The sequence below is a fragment of the Ixodes scapularis genome, unplaced genomic scaffold, assembly GCF_016920785.2.
Source record: "Ixodes scapularis isolate PalLabHiFi unplaced genomic scaffold, ASM1692078v2 PGA_scaffold1__304_contigs__length_218370807, whole genome shotgun sequence".
Lineage (NCBI taxonomy): Eukaryota > Metazoa > Arthropoda > Arachnida > Ixodida > Ixodidae > Ixodes > Ixodes scapularis.
This window is the reverse complement of record NW_024609846.1, coordinates 112,616,028-112,633,669: the sequence shown is the minus strand read 5'-3', so window position 1 is coordinate 112,633,669 and position 17,642 is coordinate 112,616,028. Positions and strand designations below refer to the sequence as shown.

General features: G+C 46.3%; 1 protein-coding gene across 1 annotated transcript in view; it reads left to right on the top strand.

Annotated features, from left to right (window-relative positions):
- The window catches only part of LOC8031597 (scoloptoxin SSD14), a 64,021-nt gene that overhangs the window by 29,936 nt on the left and 16,443 nt on the right, over positions 1-17,642 (top strand). Inside the window, exons 2-6 of the mRNA XM_040211058.1 lie at positions 4,617-4,832; positions 5,874-5,996; positions 7,495-7,592; positions 12,036-12,228; positions 14,397-14,560. Coding sequence (XP_040066992.1) covers positions 4,617-4,832; positions 5,874-5,996; positions 7,495-7,592; positions 12,036-12,228; positions 14,397-14,560 — 794 coding nt within the window. The remainder of the gene's footprint in view (positions 1-4,616; positions 4,833-5,873; positions 5,997-7,494; positions 7,593-12,035; positions 12,229-14,396; positions 14,561-17,642) is intronic.

Genomic DNA, 17,642 nt, shown 5'->3' with positions numbered 1-17,642 from the left:
TTAAAAAAAAGTCAGGTCCTTGCGGGGCACAAAACTTAGCGCAAATTATTCTAAAATGTTCCATTATTATGTCAAAAACGATTGCCATTCCGTATATTCCCACAATACTGAAGAAACAACGATTTTCTCACGTTCTCCATGCATTTCTGACCGCAGTCGGAACCTCCGGGAGTTCGCCGCTAGTCGCCGAGAGGCGGCGTTCTAGATTGCGCTACTCTGCTCCGAAGGAGCTATTAGCCCCGAGAAGTTCGCGTGGCGCCCCCTTACGGCGAACCGGGGTGACGTCACGGCGAGGAGAGAATTTTTCCCCGACTCGCCCCGCTCGCCCTGTGGAGGCTGTAACGACGCTAGCTGTCGGCGCGCTCGTTTCTATTTAATTTTTTTTAGGCGTGTTTTCCGTAGGAAGTGTAAATTTTTATATGAGCCTTTATTTAGGTATGGCCTGTAGCTACAGGCGAAACTTCAACCAACATTTTAAGCATGCTTGACAGGGCAGGCAACGCATGAATCGCAGCTGGTATATGAAAATAAAGGAATATGGCCACAATTACAGGAGCATCATTATAGATTTACATCTCGCACAATAAAGGCCGTTGATGGTCTGAATGAATTGGCGGGTTATGTATACTTTTTTTCTTTTGTATCTCTGTTTTTTAAACAAGATCGCCGAAGCAGAAAAGCTGCATGCTCCTCGAGCAACATGCTAAATGCAGTCTCGGCCATGGGGAGAGAATCAAAAGTAAGACAGCCCAAGTGCAGGAGCAAAGTAAAAAAAAACAAGGAACATTTATTATATACATTGCTCGTATTTAACCTTTGCTGGATTCGGATAGTATTTCAAAGGACTACACGGGTGGTATTTGTGGACTTGTTTACATCAACCTTCAAGTAATGTATAACAAACGTAAGCGAAGATATCTAGCTCGTTATTAGTCCCTTAAGCCCTAAAATTGAGATTTTTCTTAAATCGAATTGTCCTGAAGCTAAAATACCAGAAGCTTTCCTCACGCAGACTGTCGCCCTTCACAGGTTCCACATTTTCTGCTTCTAGTGCTGCATCTACCGCTGGACAGACGTTCGAATGCTTGCTTTTACTCCTGTTTTCCTCTGTTGTCAGAGTCCAGCTGTAGGGAGTTTGGAGGCTGAGGAAGCTTTTGGGGACCTGCAGCAGTCTCTTTTAATCGGAAATGACAATTCAGACTAAACGGTGTATTTTTTTAATACCCAAGGCTGGAATAAAGAATGTCCGGAAAAAGTATAGACATTCCAAATTATGGCACTATTGCTGTGTATATTATGGGCAGTTCAATACATATCATACAGGCAACTGGGGGCAATTCGGCCGTTTTTGCTGCTACCGTACAAACTAATTTTCAGTAATTGTGCATCTGCTAAGAACTATGCCTGCATACGTGTATAAACTATATAATTAATTCACGAACAAGCTAAATTTATGTAAAACAGCCCTGTTCCACGAGCATTTCAAAGATCATCAGACGCAGGGCCTTTAAAACATCTGCGAACCAGCGCATGCAGAGTGGAAGCGCAGAGTCGGGGTCGCGAGCTAATTTGCCGACCACCCAAAGGCCCACGATATAAATGCCACTTCAAATGCCTTGAAAGCGGGATGTTAATCTCGTCCTAAATCATGAACAGGCAAGGAACAGAATTCCAGCGTCTGAAACACTTGCGCCACCGCTTCACTGCCCTCGCCTTGTGTCGTGTGGATGGACGGGAAGGTTCATCGGCGGAATTGCCTCCTCCGATAGCTGTCGGGGTTTGTAACCCAATTTTAAAGGTAAAAGGGACAAGCAGGCTTATAAAATGTACGGAAGCACGTCAATGTCGACCTAACTCAACGTCTTCTACACCGGGTAAACGAAGTCCAGCTCCTCAAAGAGCTTGCGGCACACAACGTCAAACCAGGAAACCGGTGCTGGGAAGCGAGCCCATGCGAGATGGCGGAGCGGAGTCCTCCCCCTGATGTCACGGTACACCTCACCCAATCAGGGCGCGGCGACCGCAGCGACGCTAGTGTTCGCTCTCGGGGCTAATATAGTGCTCTAGGTCGGGCGACCTGTGCGTACGTTGCCCGGGCGGGCTCTGCTGCCGGTCGTTCTGCAGAGCCCGGCCACTCTCTCCCTCTTACCGGCTGCCGGGCCGCTCTGCCATGGCATTGGGGTGGCGTTCCTTGGAACTATGCCGCGCGCCAGCAAATGGGAGTCTATCCACCAGTTCGGTGCTACAGACTACAGGCTTTACTCCATCGGACAGGGGAATTTAGGTGCCATTTGGCGCGGCTTCAAAAGCTAATAACGCCGGTTCGTCCCATGGGACAGTTAATGCATTCACATTAAAATCCCAGGCTAGCGGTTGTACTGCACTGGCTAAATCTCTCATCCACAGCTTAGAGACAGGTCATCCGTTGAGGCGTACCAACTTCAAAGCTGTCTAAACATACAAGCAACGCAATTTTATACTCCGGGGCCGGTTTTTGTAGCGTAAAAAGCGATTGCAGCACAGTGATATGCGCGCAGCTGTCGAAGGCCGGGACCTTCGTGTTTCGTTATACCAAAGGGCGTCGTTCTGTAGACATTTGGAGCTGCGCTAGACGAGTTTTTCTCACCAACTGCTCGATAACAATGCGATTTCAGAATAGACTGCAAACCGCAGCGAGAGCGAACATTCATTCCGAGTCAAACTCGGAAAACCTGAAATGGAGACCTTTGAAATGATTCGGCAGCTTATGGCGAAAAATCAGTGAGGCTTACGAGGTGCTTTGGGTGGCCCTCACGCTTGAAGCATGGCAGAACATCACTGGGAGACGAATGAAGGCAAGGGAAGTTCGCCCTAGCTCTCTTCGTCTTTAAGCACCTTGCACGCCTTTCGAAGAAGCATTCGGATCGCGGTTGCACGTTGTAATAATAATTGGGGTTGTGGGGATATTTATGCAGCGTGTCAGCCATTTAAAGTTGCGACGAATCACACGCTGTAGATGAGCAATTTAGCCAGTGCAGTACAACCGCTAGCCTGGGGTCTTTAACGTGCACCACGCAGTAGTGATACACGACCCGCATGCCGGTACGATGCTCATCCAGATCGAAACGGGCAGGGGTGGGACTTGAGCCCAGGATCCCTGGGTTCTGCAGCGCGAGCTTTCGCTCCACGCGCGTCGAGCTGGGTGTGCGCTTTAGCCCACTCGGCCACCGACCCCCCCAGGTGCACGTTGTGGAACTGCATCCCCGTGAGCTGTTTTGCGGAATTGCATCCCCATGTGCTGTTTTCTACAAATTAGCCCTGAATATAAACACCTATCTTTTAGAGCGCAGCTCTTAGGCGCCCGTTTCCGGCTTGCGCGGCGTCGCCGTCGCCATCGGCTACGCCGTCGTCGTAACCGCGCGGTGCACTGCGGGACGCGTGACGTCACTGATGACGTCATCAGTGACGATGACGACATCACGATGACGTCACACGTGACGTCACAAGGACCACCAGTGACGTCACGTGACGTCATCGTGACGACGTCATCGTCATCGTCACGGATTAAGTTATCAGTGACGTCTCCAGTGACGTCATGTGTGACGGCACTAGTGGAAAAAATTCCCCGCTAAATGTAGAGGAAAAAATTTCCCCGCTAAAGTTAGGGGAAAAAATTGCCCCGCGAAATTGCCGCCAAATTTACACGCGATGCTCTCAGCAAAGAGGTGCATTTTCTGCGACTTGCGTTAAGCACACGTCGATCCACACCCATGTTAGTACTTAGTAGTGGGAAACTTTCCACCTTCTCCGTACCCTTCTCTCCTCCTCCTCAAGAGCTGCGCTCTAATTCGGCGTTACAGGGGATTGTAAACATCTTTCATCTTTTGTCCGACAACAAAAATAGACAGAAAAACACCGACGGGGTGAAACATTTGGGTCACGCGCATGTTCGTTGCAGGTTTGGGTATTCCATCCCCGTCTACTGTTTTCTACTAGTAAGCCCTGATTATAAACACCAAATTTTTTGCCCGACACTAAGAATTAACACCGAAAAACACCGACGAGGCAAAGCATCTGGATCACGGGCATGTTCCCTGTAGGATGGTGAATTCTATCCCTGCGTACTGTTTTCTACAAATGAGCTCTGATTAAAACACTGAATTTTTGTCCGACACCAAAAATAGACACCGAAAAACACCCGCGGGGCAATGCACTTGGCTTACGGGCATGTTCCCTGCAGGTTTGAGAATTTCCTCCCCGAGTACTGTTTTCCACGAATAAACCGTGATTATAAACACCGATATTTTGTACGACACCTAAAACAGACACCGAAAAATACCGACGGGGCGAAGCATTTGGGTAACGGGCATGCTCCTTGCATGTTGGGGACTTCCATCCTCGTGTACTGTTTTCTTCAAATAGCCCCGATTATATATACACTGTTTTTTTTTTGTTTTTTTTCAAAACTAAAAAAAAAGACAACGAAAAAAAAAAAACGTGTATGTTGGAAAAATGAACCGCGAAAGGGACACGCCGCATTCAAAAGAAAATAAACCCCGAAAACACAGAACCCTATTTAGAAACAAGACCCGGTAGGGCACTGCGTGATGCACTGCATGGTCTTTCCCCGCGTGCAGGCTGGTGTTCCGGTGGAGTGACCTGTTCCTCATCCTCGGCTACTGCGCCCTGGCCGCCGTGGCGCTGTGGCTGTCCCTGAGCCGGATGCTGCCGCAGGCCGAGAAACTGCGCCTAGCCTTCCACAACACCAGCATCGCGGCCAGTCCCAGCGAGCTGCTCCTCGTCGAAGCGCCGGTCATCCTCACCCCCAACGCGTACTGCAGAGACATTGCCAAGTAAGAGCCCCCGAATAAAAAAGAAAGAAAACAAATAAAAGAAAGCGACGATTCCGGAGAAAAAACAAAAATAAAAAATGTAGATTTATCCGCTAAATTTAGCGGAAATTTAGTGTCACGTGACGACATGCTGCAACGTGACGTAACAGTGTCAAGGGAAGACTCTGTGAGCTGCTGAGTGTGCAGCGCGTCGGCTGTCACCGCAATTTATTTGCAGAACACGGCAAAATTCAACCGTAATTTTTCTTTTTGCACCTAGTTTACTTTTTTTTAACAAACTGTCTTTACATTTCATGGGCTGCCTTGTTGTAATTAGGAGTAGGGTTGCGTGTTTTCAGTAAGCGCCGATAGACATTGAAAATTAACTCCCGAGTCGGTTTATATCGAAATCAGGGAAAACCGGAAACTCCAAACTAAAACTCTCCTCAAATTAAAAAAAAAAAAAAAATCCGAAGAACGAAATGAGCATTATCTACAATTTTATTGCGCGTTCAACCCAAATAAACCCGGCATTAAACTGTCCGCGAGGTGGCTGTATCTTCCTTCGGAACCCACGCCTCTCATTTCGTTTCCTTACTTTTATCGGTATCGGGACGTTTTCCAAGTGTTCCAGTCACCCGCATGTTCCGTGGAGGTCGGAGAATTACGTATTTCCTTCATCACGAGTTCCGGCAAACACCGATTTTCGGCCCGATCCCCGAAATTCAAACGAAAAACGTCGAATCCGTATTAACCCCCCCCTCCCCCCCCCCCCCCCCCCCCCCAAGAAAAAACAACAGCAATAATAAAAACGAATTCCCAAGAAAGTAAACCTTCGGAAAACACAAAACATTAGTTTATTTTTTTATTTAACATATTTTAAGTTTCCTGATTAGGACATTATATGAGGGGGGACACAAATTTTGGCTATACACAATACAACATGCTATAACGCACTTACTACGCACGAAGGTATAAGCAGAGTTATCCACGGCGCTGCGTGTTTTTCGTATTGAAGACCCTATAATTCTGAATTCTCAATGGAGGCTCTGATTGCCGCAGGAATGTCCTCGGTATGGGCGGAAATGCCGTGGACGCGGCCATCGCCCTCAGTCTCTGCAGCGTCGCCGCGAGTCCTCAGTCCTGGAGCCTTGGAGGCGGAATCGTTATTCTCTACTACAACAGGTGAGCTCAAGACTTCGCTGGTGCGCAGAACCGCGAGCAAAATTTACGAAGTCCATACATGACTTCTGGTCAGTTTTCTTTAAAAAAAGATAGTAAAAAATGCAGTAAAATAGGTATTTGCAAAATTAGAGGGGCCTCTTTTTTACTTGTAACCCCCCCCCCCCCCTCCACGCACCCACATACACCCCGCCCCTTTTACCTTCTTTTAACTACTCAACTGATGCTAGTGTCGGGACCTCTAACACACTTTGGCAGGACCTCTTTATCTAATAATCTAATTAGGTATATCGGCATTTCCCTGCATTTCCGATTAAATCTATAGTTTTATGGTCTTGAACACAGGTATTGCATAATATATTATTGTTTACCAGATTTGAATAGCTGGGGCGGTCGGTTTGTCATTCAGAAATGAAAAATGCCAATCAACAAGAACAGCTAAACGCTAGCACACACGGCGCTTGACCCTCGTCGATCTCCGACAAGTCCTCACCCGTCTGATTTTAAAGTATAGAACGAGCTTACGAATATCATGTTTACAGAAGGTATAAATCTCAGAAATGTAGACGCAGCGCCGAGTAATTTACCGCCACCGAGTTTCATTCGGTACGCGGTTGCTCCGGTTCTTTCGTGACACATACGTCTCTGTGTTCTTGGAACTTATGACACGAGCTGGGGCGTTACTTTCAAGGCAAGCCATCTGTTTATAAATAATTATTGTAAAAAAAAAAAGAAAAAGAAAACTGAAGACGTTTATAATTTTTTTGTAAGGCCGATTTAGAGCGCAGCTATTGAGGAGGAGGAGGGAAGGGTACCGAGTTGAGGGTATGCCCCTCCTTCCCCTCCGTACCCTCCCCTCCTCCTGTCCTGCTCCCCTGCCATTTAACCAGAAAATTTTCCCCCGAGATTTAGCGGGGAAATTTTTCCGATAAATCTAGCGGGGAAATTATCCCGCAAACTTTAGCAGGAAAATTTTTCCGCTGAATTTAGTCGAGAAATGTTCCACTAAATTTAGCGGGGACGTTTTCCTTAAATGCAACGCGCGGTCAGGCCCCGTTGCATTATTCCCTAAATGCAACGCGCGCGTTTACGCCGACGCCGACGCCGACGCCGACGCCGACGCCGACGCCGACGCCGACGCCGACGCCGACGCCGACGCCGACGGCGACGGCGACGGCGACGGCGACGGCGACGGCGACGGCGACGCCGCTCAAGCTGGAAATGGACGCCTAAGGACTGCGCTCAACAAAGGCGTCAGCCATAGTATAATAATTTGCTAAAGTTGTGTTTGTTTTATGGTCACTTATACAGCTTACAAAACGCAGGGCGTGGGGATTGTCGAGCATCTTAGTATCGTTCGTCTGCCAATGAGGTTGGGGCATGAGAACGCCTAAGGACCAATCACGAAGCCAGAAGTGTGATAGACCACGCCCCGCGTTTCTTAAGCAGTCGGTGACTCAATTTCGTGCGTTCCTTCATGTCAATCATGATTCCCGTGCAGGACCTCCAAGCAGGCGAACGTGATCGACGCACTGACGGCTGCCCCTAAAGCGTTGTCCACCGAGAGATTCCACCAGATGCAGCTCCGCGGTCTCCGAGGTATAGTTTTCTCGTACTCTCAAGCTGAATTCGTCGTCCAAGTAGTTAGAAGAGCAGGCCTGCTCCTCCTCCCCCCTCCCCCCGCCCCTCTCCCAAACGTCACCACTAGTGGGCCCACGCTGCGCCTCCTATAGCTTGCGTCAGCGTCGCCGCCAGCGCGTCGTTCATGCGTCTCAGAACGAGCGCGACGCTAGCTCGTGGCGACGCCAAGTCGGACGCGTCTTCCGCTTGGGGTGGGTCGGCGGTCCACCAACGATGCCGTCATGAGCGGGCCTTGTCCTCCAGGTGATATTGGCTGGGCGTGGCCCGCGAACAGATCGAAAACGTCCGGTGATACTTGCTATAAAAAAAAGAAAAAAAATTCGTCCACTTTTAAAGGGATACTACAACGAAATTTCGGCGCTCATTTTTTGGTCTATATGTGTTCAAAAAAGCAGCATCACATCGAACATACCAATATCTTGTTAAAAAAGTCACGAAAAGGAATTTTAAAACGAATTAAACGATTAGCAAAGAGCAGCTGGCGGATGTCGCTAACGCCTCGCTTGTAATGCCCGTCTTGGAACCTTGACAGCTAGTGACGGAGGTTGTCTCGTCTCCGGCCACGACGAGAGAAGAGGGGCAGGAGGAACTCCCCTCTTCCCGAGGATGCCTTTTGTGTGTCGCAGGAGTCGCTATTGTCCCCCTACAAGATTACAGAAGATTAACCCGTCACTCAAAATTCGTACAAAAGCAGCCGCTTCGGTGACTGGAACGACTAGGCCATCCTCTCGACGTCAGCCTCGCCGTAGCTTTGCTCGTCTTGAGACGACCTACGTCACGATTGCGTTGGATGTCACGTGGTCTCCGCTGGGCCTTCTCCGAGCGCTTGCCAGAGTGGGCCGTTTATAACGAAAAATACAGCCACCAGACTCAAAATACAAACGTGCGATTGTCATTTACGGATATTGTGGATCATATTCAACCTATTTTTGAACACGACGGGAATATTTCGAATTTCGTTGAAGTATCCCTTTAAGTTGAGTTTGCAGCCAGTGCCACAAGCCCGAGAGCACGAGGTCGCTGCTCTGAAGCGTTCTTTTGCAGAACAAGCGCTCGCTCTAGAAATGCAAATCTCAAAGCCAGGAGTGCGGACTAGCTCGTGCATGTAGCTTAATTTGGTTGCAGTCTCAGCTTAAGGGTGAACGGAGTATAGGAGAACCAAATGGTGATTCCATCCTTAGCTCGGTGCTTTCCTCTACTTTTATTACAGAGCGACATACGAGCAACTATACACGGTGTTTACGAAAAAAAAAATTATAGTGTTTTTTTTTCATCGCAAAAGTAAACTGCGCATCGCCGAACGCTCATTTTCCGCCCAGAGGTAGTGCTAAAGGTCCGAACAAGATGCCAAAGTTTCAGCTCGAACCGATATCTTATTCAGAAGTTAGAAGTGATTTTCTGAAATTTTCAATGGGAAAATGGCGGCCGACGGAACTCTATGGAGCCGAAAACGGGCGAAAACAGGCTCCATTTTCTCATTGAAATTTTCAGAAAATGACTTATAACTTGAATCCCTGTTTTTGCAAGCCACGAAAATGATCTCTGCGACTTTCCTAGCCCATAAAGTTATCCTCTTTATGTCACAAAAAATAAACAACTGAAGCTCTAGCAGTATTTTTTTTTATTTTAATTTTACATTGGTTACGGTATTTTTAATAGAAAACGTGCATTCATTTTGTTTGGTTGAATTTCGTTCTGCTTTCTCTTTTCCTCATTTCTTGTCTCTCGCCCGCATCTCTGAGAAGTAAACAGATGTCAGCAAGGATATGATAGGCTAAAAGGGAAGATGTGACATCGAGCGGGCAGTCCCGCGGTTCTGAGCATACAGATTCAGGACAATCTGAATGCGGGAAGCAGCACAACCTTAAACTCCAGGGGTGCTAATAATAATTAAAAAAAGGTGCTAACAAAAATGAACAGATTGAGTGTTCTATCGCTATCTGTCGAGGTGTTGATCAGCCGTAATTTGGAACACGGCACTTTATATTGTTTTTATATTTCTTGCCTGTGCTCTCTTACTGAGCACACAATTTTCAACGAATTATCTGGTCTTTCCGTCGTTTCACCGCTGGCAGCTTACAGATGTCACCATCGTGAGACCACTGTCGGTTGCTGCAGGAAGAATCAAAAGCGATTGCTTTTAACGCAAAAGCGTTAAAAAGCGAAATTTCGATTTTGAAAATAAGGCCGCAGAAGTGTTGCACGGGACGCTACGAACTCCAGAACATCACACGTACATCGATATCTCAAACGGATGGCCGCACTTTCGGAAAAGAAGGGCGCGATCAAGCGAGGTCTTTGACGTCATTGTCCTCCGGGAGAATTTGAGAATGAGGGGAAGCGGCTTCGCTTCTCTCCTCCTCGCTTCGGTTCTCCAGCTTGACGGGACGTAGCGGAGGAGAGAGAATGGGAATCGTGACGTGACTTGTCTCGTCGGCCTCGCCGGCCGTGTTCAGTCGCGGACTTCTTTTCCAAAAATACGGCGGTCCGTTAGAGATATCGTTGTATGAGTGATGTTTTGGGGTTTTACAGCGTTCCGCCTATCCGTCCAACCTTGTTTTGTGAGATCGAAATTTCGATTCAGTATCCCTTTGGGGAGCTCGTGTCGCAAAAAAGCCGGCGTCGGTGGACCGACAAAATCTTGATTGGTCGATAGGCTCATGACGTCAGTCACGTGACCTCGCGCGGGAATTTTAGACAGCCCACAACGCTCACGTGAAGCCTGACGTCACGCGTGGAATGAAAGTGATTAAAACATGATAAAGTGATTTACTTGCCCTGAAGAAAAAATTGTAGGAGTTAAGGTGGGATTTGAACCCACGGTTGCGGGTTCAAAGCAAATCCCACACGCTACAGACTAGGCCACGCAGATTTGTTTTTCTTTATTGGACTAGGCCACGCAGATACGCTTGCTTGCTTTCGCATTCCACTGTTAAAGGTGAAGCTTAAGCATCTTCCTGTAATTTTTTTACGTATTATGTACCCACATTTTAACTTTAATACGTAGCACATCTGTTGCACAGTAGTATTATAATCGTTTCTCGTGTTATGAGGTGTACGTGATCCTTGATTGAACAGCGCTTATACAGTCTGTTGTATGTTCACGATAGTAAGGCAATCCCCTCCCACGACGATTTGGGGTCGCCATGATTGGCAATTTCCTCTTCTCCACTCACCACATTCCCAGCGTTCGCACTGCTAAAGTGGAAATAGTAGGGGCTTTGTGGGAGGAGCGTTTTCTGCTATTCTAAACATACGGCGAGATATTGGCGACGTACGCGACCAAGAGTGTCGCTCTGGTGGACCTTCCACGATTGGTCAAACGCTGAGTATGACGCCTTGAGTATGATGAATTCACGTCTATTAATGGGGGTCGCAGGACTGAGAGGCTGCCAATTTTATCGGTATTTTCTCAAAGGGGCGCTAAACCACTTTGTGAGACAGTCTATCTATGATCCTAACTCATTTTATGGGCTGTAAGAATCCTAAAATAACTTTCAGCCTTTGCACTCTGGTGAAGGAGGAGGACCAGCGAAGTTGTACTATGGTGAGAATGAAGTAATCAAGCCAGAGTGGAAAGGCTCGAAAGGTTGCCGCCATCTGTGAGCGACGGCGGCAACCAGACAGCCGCCAAGCCGGTTTTCTGGTTGCCGCCGTCGCTTATATATGGCGGTAGTTATCCAGAGTTCTGTGTCATCAGGTAATTTGAGGACGGACACGATCCAGGGGAAACTAGCCCTTAACAGCTCCGCTGTAAAACCAAACGTTACATTTTTGCGTGGCTGATTTCTCTTTTAAGATCGGTATATCAAAGATAGATTGTCTCGGAACTATCAAAGACACCAGAGGGCCCTATTGTTTTTTGTGCTGGCGCCCTCTGGTGTCTGGGATAGTTACGAGGTAATTAATCTTCGATGCCGATTTTAAAAAAAGAAATCGGTCACTTCTGAATGTAATGTTTGGTTTTAAGGATGTTTTAGAGCCGGCATCAAAGACAGATGACCTCAGAACTATCACAGACACCCGAAGGCCGTGTCCTTCTTCGTGAACGGCGCCCTTTGGTGTCTGCGATTGCTCCTAAGTAATCGATCTTTGATATCGATTTTAATAGAGACATTGGCCACGCATAAATGTAATGTTGTTGTGGTTTTTATGTGTTTTTTTACTTTGGAATCCTAGAAGAGCCCCCAAAATTAGTTTTGACCATAAAAAGACTATTGCAGAAAGGGGTTTAATAAGGGCGCGACGACCCCAAGCTTCCACCGTCCTCTTCATATACACTATCGAAATCGGCACTGGCAATTCATAACCTTGTTCATGACATCACAGATAGGAGCCATGTGAGGGAGCCACCGACAGTATAACCAGGCCATTTTTCTTTATTTTATTTTATTGACACAGATGCGGAATCAGTCGGCGTTCCGGGAACTCCGAAGGGTTTGGAGTTGGCCAGCAAGAAGTTTGGCAAGCTTCCCTGGGTCCGTGTGGTCGAACCCGTTTCCGACTTGTGCTCGGAGGGATTTAACGTCAGCGATGCTTTAGCTCGTGTCTTGAAAGCGCAAGAGAAGAGTATCGAACGCCGCCCCAGCCTACGGTAAGCATCGTTCTTCAATGACGCGTACTGCCTCATGTCAAGGGCATTGACCACGTCAGACCATAGGTGCGCTTGCTTGGACAATGTTGATGGATATTACCCTATTTTTTGCTTAATCAATGAGTATTTATTGCCTGCAGAGATACATACACATAGACAGGCCTGCCACAGCCACACCGGGGTTCACTGGCAGCGCCTGGCAGTCAGCGAAATACATAAAGCATGATACGTAATATAAGAATACACCAATGATAAAAAAGTCAAAATAATAAATAAAAAAACAGAACCAGGAAAGTCGCATTGCTTACCAATATTTATTAGGATTTTCTTGAGCCTATATTTCGTTCTTACGCTATATACTGTTTACTGAAGGGTAGTATGTTTAAAAACGCAGGTACATAGTAATTTCGAGATATCTCGCCAAACTTTGTCGTGTGTTCATAGCGCTGTTAGATATTGAAAGGCGCAGGTGGCATGCAACAAACACCATTTTGAGTAACCACGAAAAAGGAAGTGAATGAATTGTTCTAAGGAAAATCGTTGTAAAAATATTTGACACCTTTTTCATGGGTACGGTAGAAACATAAAGAACACTACGCATTTTCAACACCACAATAGCAAAACATCAGTGTACTTCAAGCGTTACTGCGGGCGGCGGGCCATGAAGGGAAGCGGCATTGACACGCATTTGGAGGTTCGCAAGTTTCACCGCGTCTTTCTTGTCTGGGAAACTTCTAAAACCCTGGACAAAAAAAAAGCAAAAAAAAAACAAGGAAACTTACAAAATCTTTTTTTTTTTATTTAAGTACCTCTGAAGAACCTGCTGGGGCATTACACAGAGGGGAGCATGATAAGAATCATTCGAATAATTATGCAAGATCTATCAATGAAAAAAAAAAAAGATCACCTCAAAGGAATTAACAAAACCTTAAATTCGCAATCAGTAATTACAAGCTCCAGCGCCCGCACAAACACACACACACACACACACACACAAAACAAAAAAAATTCAAGTCGATAATTACAAGACAAATTCACAATAGATAGGCACGGTCATTAACGTGCACACATTGGAATTATGCGTAAAATAATCACAAGTGTTGCTGTCAATTCAGTGCGAAACATGCTTACAAGAGGTGGGGCATCGCGAGTTAGGCAGCAGGGACATGAAGTGATCGTGATTTCTGGTCAGAGCTATTTCAGTTGCCAACTTATTCCAGTCAGTCGTGACTGGAAGAAAGCCCCCCCCCCCCCCTTTTTTTTTTCTGGGAGATGTAAGCAAGTTAGTTCTCGCGAAAGGAATTGAAACTTTGTTAGGGTGATCAGGAAGGGGAGAAAATTAGCGGAGCTAATAGGACGTAATATTGATGAAATTCGGATGAGCCATGAGAAAGAAATTGGAAAAAAGACAACCTCGCGAGATACCTCCTTTGATTCAGCGCCAATGAATCGATGCAATCCTGAATATGTTTTCAGTATGAATCGAGTTGCCTTGTTTTGTATAGATTCAAGGCTGTCAATTCTATTTTTTTAGGCGGGTTTCAAATAATGGATGCACATTCTAATTTAGGCCCAATGACAGTAGCGTACGCAAGAAGTTTAGTCTCCACCATTGCCATAAACATATGCCTTGTTAAGAAACCTAATGTTTAATTAGCACTCTTACCGATGTATTCTATAGGGGTATTCCAGGATAGGTTTGGAGTCAGGTGAACTCTTAAATATGATCTTACATTTTTTTAGGTTTGAATCTATAATTTCGTAATCGTAATGAAGCGTTTAAATACGGCTAGTAAATGTCATATTTCCCGTTTTTTTTCCACATTTATTTACATCTGCCAAGTAATACACCATGAAAGTATTCTGGCCAAGTCGTTTTGAAGAGCAAAAGAGTAATCTTGATCAGATATTGCCTGGTAGACCACACAGTCGTCCGCGAATAAGCGAATGTTGGACGAAAAGTCTTTCGGTAGGTCATCTATATACACTAAATTACACGACGACATAGAGGCGCGTAAAAAACGTTATAATTGCCCTAAACAACCCCCCCCCCCCCCCCCCAAAAAAAAAAAAACAAAAAAAACTACAAGGCTGGACAGTTCAAAGCTGCATATAGCCTCACTTTTCCTCATCTAACGCACTCAAGCCAGCAATCGCGCTTTTCGCAGAGACCTGTTTTTGGTCAACGAAACTGGAAAGCTGCTACAGGAAGGAGATGTATTCAGAAGACCCGTCCTGGCCGCGACGCTGAAACGGCTGGCGCAGTACGGAGCTGCAGACTTTTACAGCGGACTCTTATCCAAGAACATCCTCACAGACATCCGATCGAAAGGTACGGATTGTCGGTCTTTCGTAAATTCCGTATGGAAAGGGTTAACTTGGGTAACATTTCCAAGGATTCCTGTGGAACTTCTCTCCTATAGCTCATTGTGGTACTCTATGTTTTTGCCATCACGAGTTACTTGAAGTAACTGGCGAGTGGTTACGGAAAGCATAAATTAAATAAAGGTTAGACTTTGAGAGACTGATATGTGCCCTTTTGCCACATTTAGGGATATCGTCTGCGTTTCTGCATTAATAACAACACTACAATAATGACTAAGCATATCGTTTTATGTATTCGTAAGACGCATTTAAGTATGCAAATTTTAACCTGTCTCGAGACGTTTTATATGAAGTAGTTTGTCAGTAAATAATTTGTGCATGTATCTTTAAAACCTGTTTACATATAAATATTTTATTGTAATTTTTAATAGCATGTGCACATCTTGTAAGCCTTTCCTAAAACAAATCAAACAAAATATCACCAAGTGCATTCGTCTAAATTAAATTGACGGCTGTGCAAATTAGCATAGCCGTCAATACCCTGGCAACGTCCACGCCTCGAACTTGTGATTTTTCTATCTCCTGGAGAAAATCCCCCACAGCGTTCACATATAGCTGAATGCTGCTCCTCCAAAGAACATGGCTTTCGCGTATATTTTTCACATAAATATAAAAAGAAATATGACCCGGGTCATCATTATATGAGCTAACGTGGAAACACCCCATTTCGGACTATATGCCGGGTGTGGTCTATTATCCGTTAAATATGGTAGTTTATATTCGTGATAAAAATGAACACTTTTTGCGGGGGAGGGGGGACACGCTGCAGAGGTTTGCAGACCCGACGCGCTCTTGCAGAACGCATCCGTTGTGCAAAAGAAGATGCTCCCAGTATGCGACAGATAATTAACGAGGCTGCGAGTGCCTGTCTTCTTCCAGCTGCGCGTGGCTTCCGGCGGACGCGGTACGGGACGCATTCCTGTACCGTCTGACGCAGCTGTAGCTCTCACAGGAATGGCGCCATCGCTGGGTAGGCATATGACACGGTACGCGTACTCGTCGTGTAATGAGACATTTCGTTTTAAAAAACATCGTGCTTTGCTGCCTAAAAGAAGCGAAGATAAATTTCCCAACAAGACTCGGCCTGATAAATTCGGCGAGCACAGAATATGTCGCGCGTGCATTACCCGTACGTTATGATTTGCCCCGAACACATGAGCGACGAAAACGGACGTTAAGCGGCGGTTACCATAGCCATTGCCGCGGACGCTGTGACGTGGACTTGTAGGGTGCATCCACGTCACAGCGTCCGCAGCGGTTGCCATGGAAACCGTAGCGCGGCGCCCGTTTCCGTCGCTCGTAGGGTTTGGGCTCTTTATGGCCATTGATTACGGGGAGCTTTGGGTGGTTTTGAACATGTTGCACGTACGACAGATTGGCCTACCCTCTGGGTTCATCAAAAGAATCGAGACAAATTTAGATTTATTCAGGAGGGGAGTGTGTGAGGCATTTAATGACAAGTTTTCGTGGGTTTTGCTTCCTTTCCGAAGGTGCGTGTGGCATTCTCGAATACGCCCGCTGAGCTATCCTCTGGTGCATTATAGCAGTATGATCCCTCCCATGGCGTCGTGAAATCACGTGGGGAGCTGGGATTCGTCATTCGGGCGCCAGGAGAGCGTGCGGGAGGTCGCCTGTTACCGCAGGCTCCCTTAACTCATATTGCTTCCTCCCCTTTGCATCCTCCACCTTGTACGGCGCAAAAACGTCTGGCTGCGGATCGCACCGTTGGGGGTTCGGTTCTCGCTGCGCCGCTTAATTGGTGATTCTCGCAGTTTACGGTTCACTACACTTAGTTATGCTTAGGTATATGCTTAATTATGACCGCCGTGATTATGACTAAGTATATCATTCGCTCTGCGTTGTGTGTTTATGCATTGCCTGCAATGGGCTGTGTGGGCTTAACGTCGTCTTGGCACGGGTGTAACAGATTTTCGTTACACTTGAGTGTAACGCTTTTCACATTCTGTGTCGAAAGTGTTTTGTGTTCAAACCGAGAGGGAAAAAATGCAGGATAGGGGAGAATTGCATCCTGTGATTTTTCGCACTGTCCTCATTACAATACATTACCCTGTGCCTTACAAATCGTTTTTTTTTTCCTCTTTTTATCCAACAACTAACTTTAAACTATGAACACCAATAGAAGTCCTTTGTCGAGGTTAGAGTGCCAAGGAAGCCAGCTCTAACTGATGCAGCTGTGTGCCGTGTGCGTGCGTAGATCAGACCCTGAGACCCCAGGAACCCGTGTGGGAATTCGTTCACGGAGACGCTCTATAGTTATTTACTACCTTGCATACACGTTTTTGCTCAACGATTCGCTGAGGTTATACTTCTTAGCAGTGTACGATGCACCGGAAAACGAGAAATATATTCATGTTTGGGTACAATCGTTGCGAGCTGCAACGATGAGGTAGATGGTGATATAGATTCTCAGGGATAGATGATGATATAGGTTAGCCAATCCGTAGATTTTACATATATTTTCAAGCAACCCGTAGTTTTATATCTACGTATATAACGTCGCAATGAACATGTCACTGCAAAAATGTTTGGTAACGTACGTTTGTGAAAATTTTATTATGCTGGTCAATTTGACTCCATAAAATCTTGTAGCTCCGTTTAATGTAAAAAAAAAAAAAGAAATGCGGATTCCCTGAGAATTAAGGCGCCAGGTCCAGTCGTATGCGACTAAGACGCACGTTGGGTGGAGGCTACTCATGTCCTGTTAATATGGAGATGTCGGTTTCACCCCCAAAGTCGGCCATAACGTGAGTCCAGAAATGTCGAAACTATTCAAAATGGGGGGGGGGGGGGGGGGGGGAGAGGGGAGAGGGAGGGAAGGAAGAGAGATTTTCCGTTTTCTTTCGCGCATTGCTCATATGAATATTTTTTTTAATGTCTGAATTGCGGTCGCTTCCCCTCCCCCTGTCCTGCCCCCCCCCCCCCCCCCTCTCCCGATTCCGATGGTCTGTGTGTGTCGTTCATGATAGTTTGTCAAATTTACATGTGTTTCAGGAATTTGTCCCCGAAAA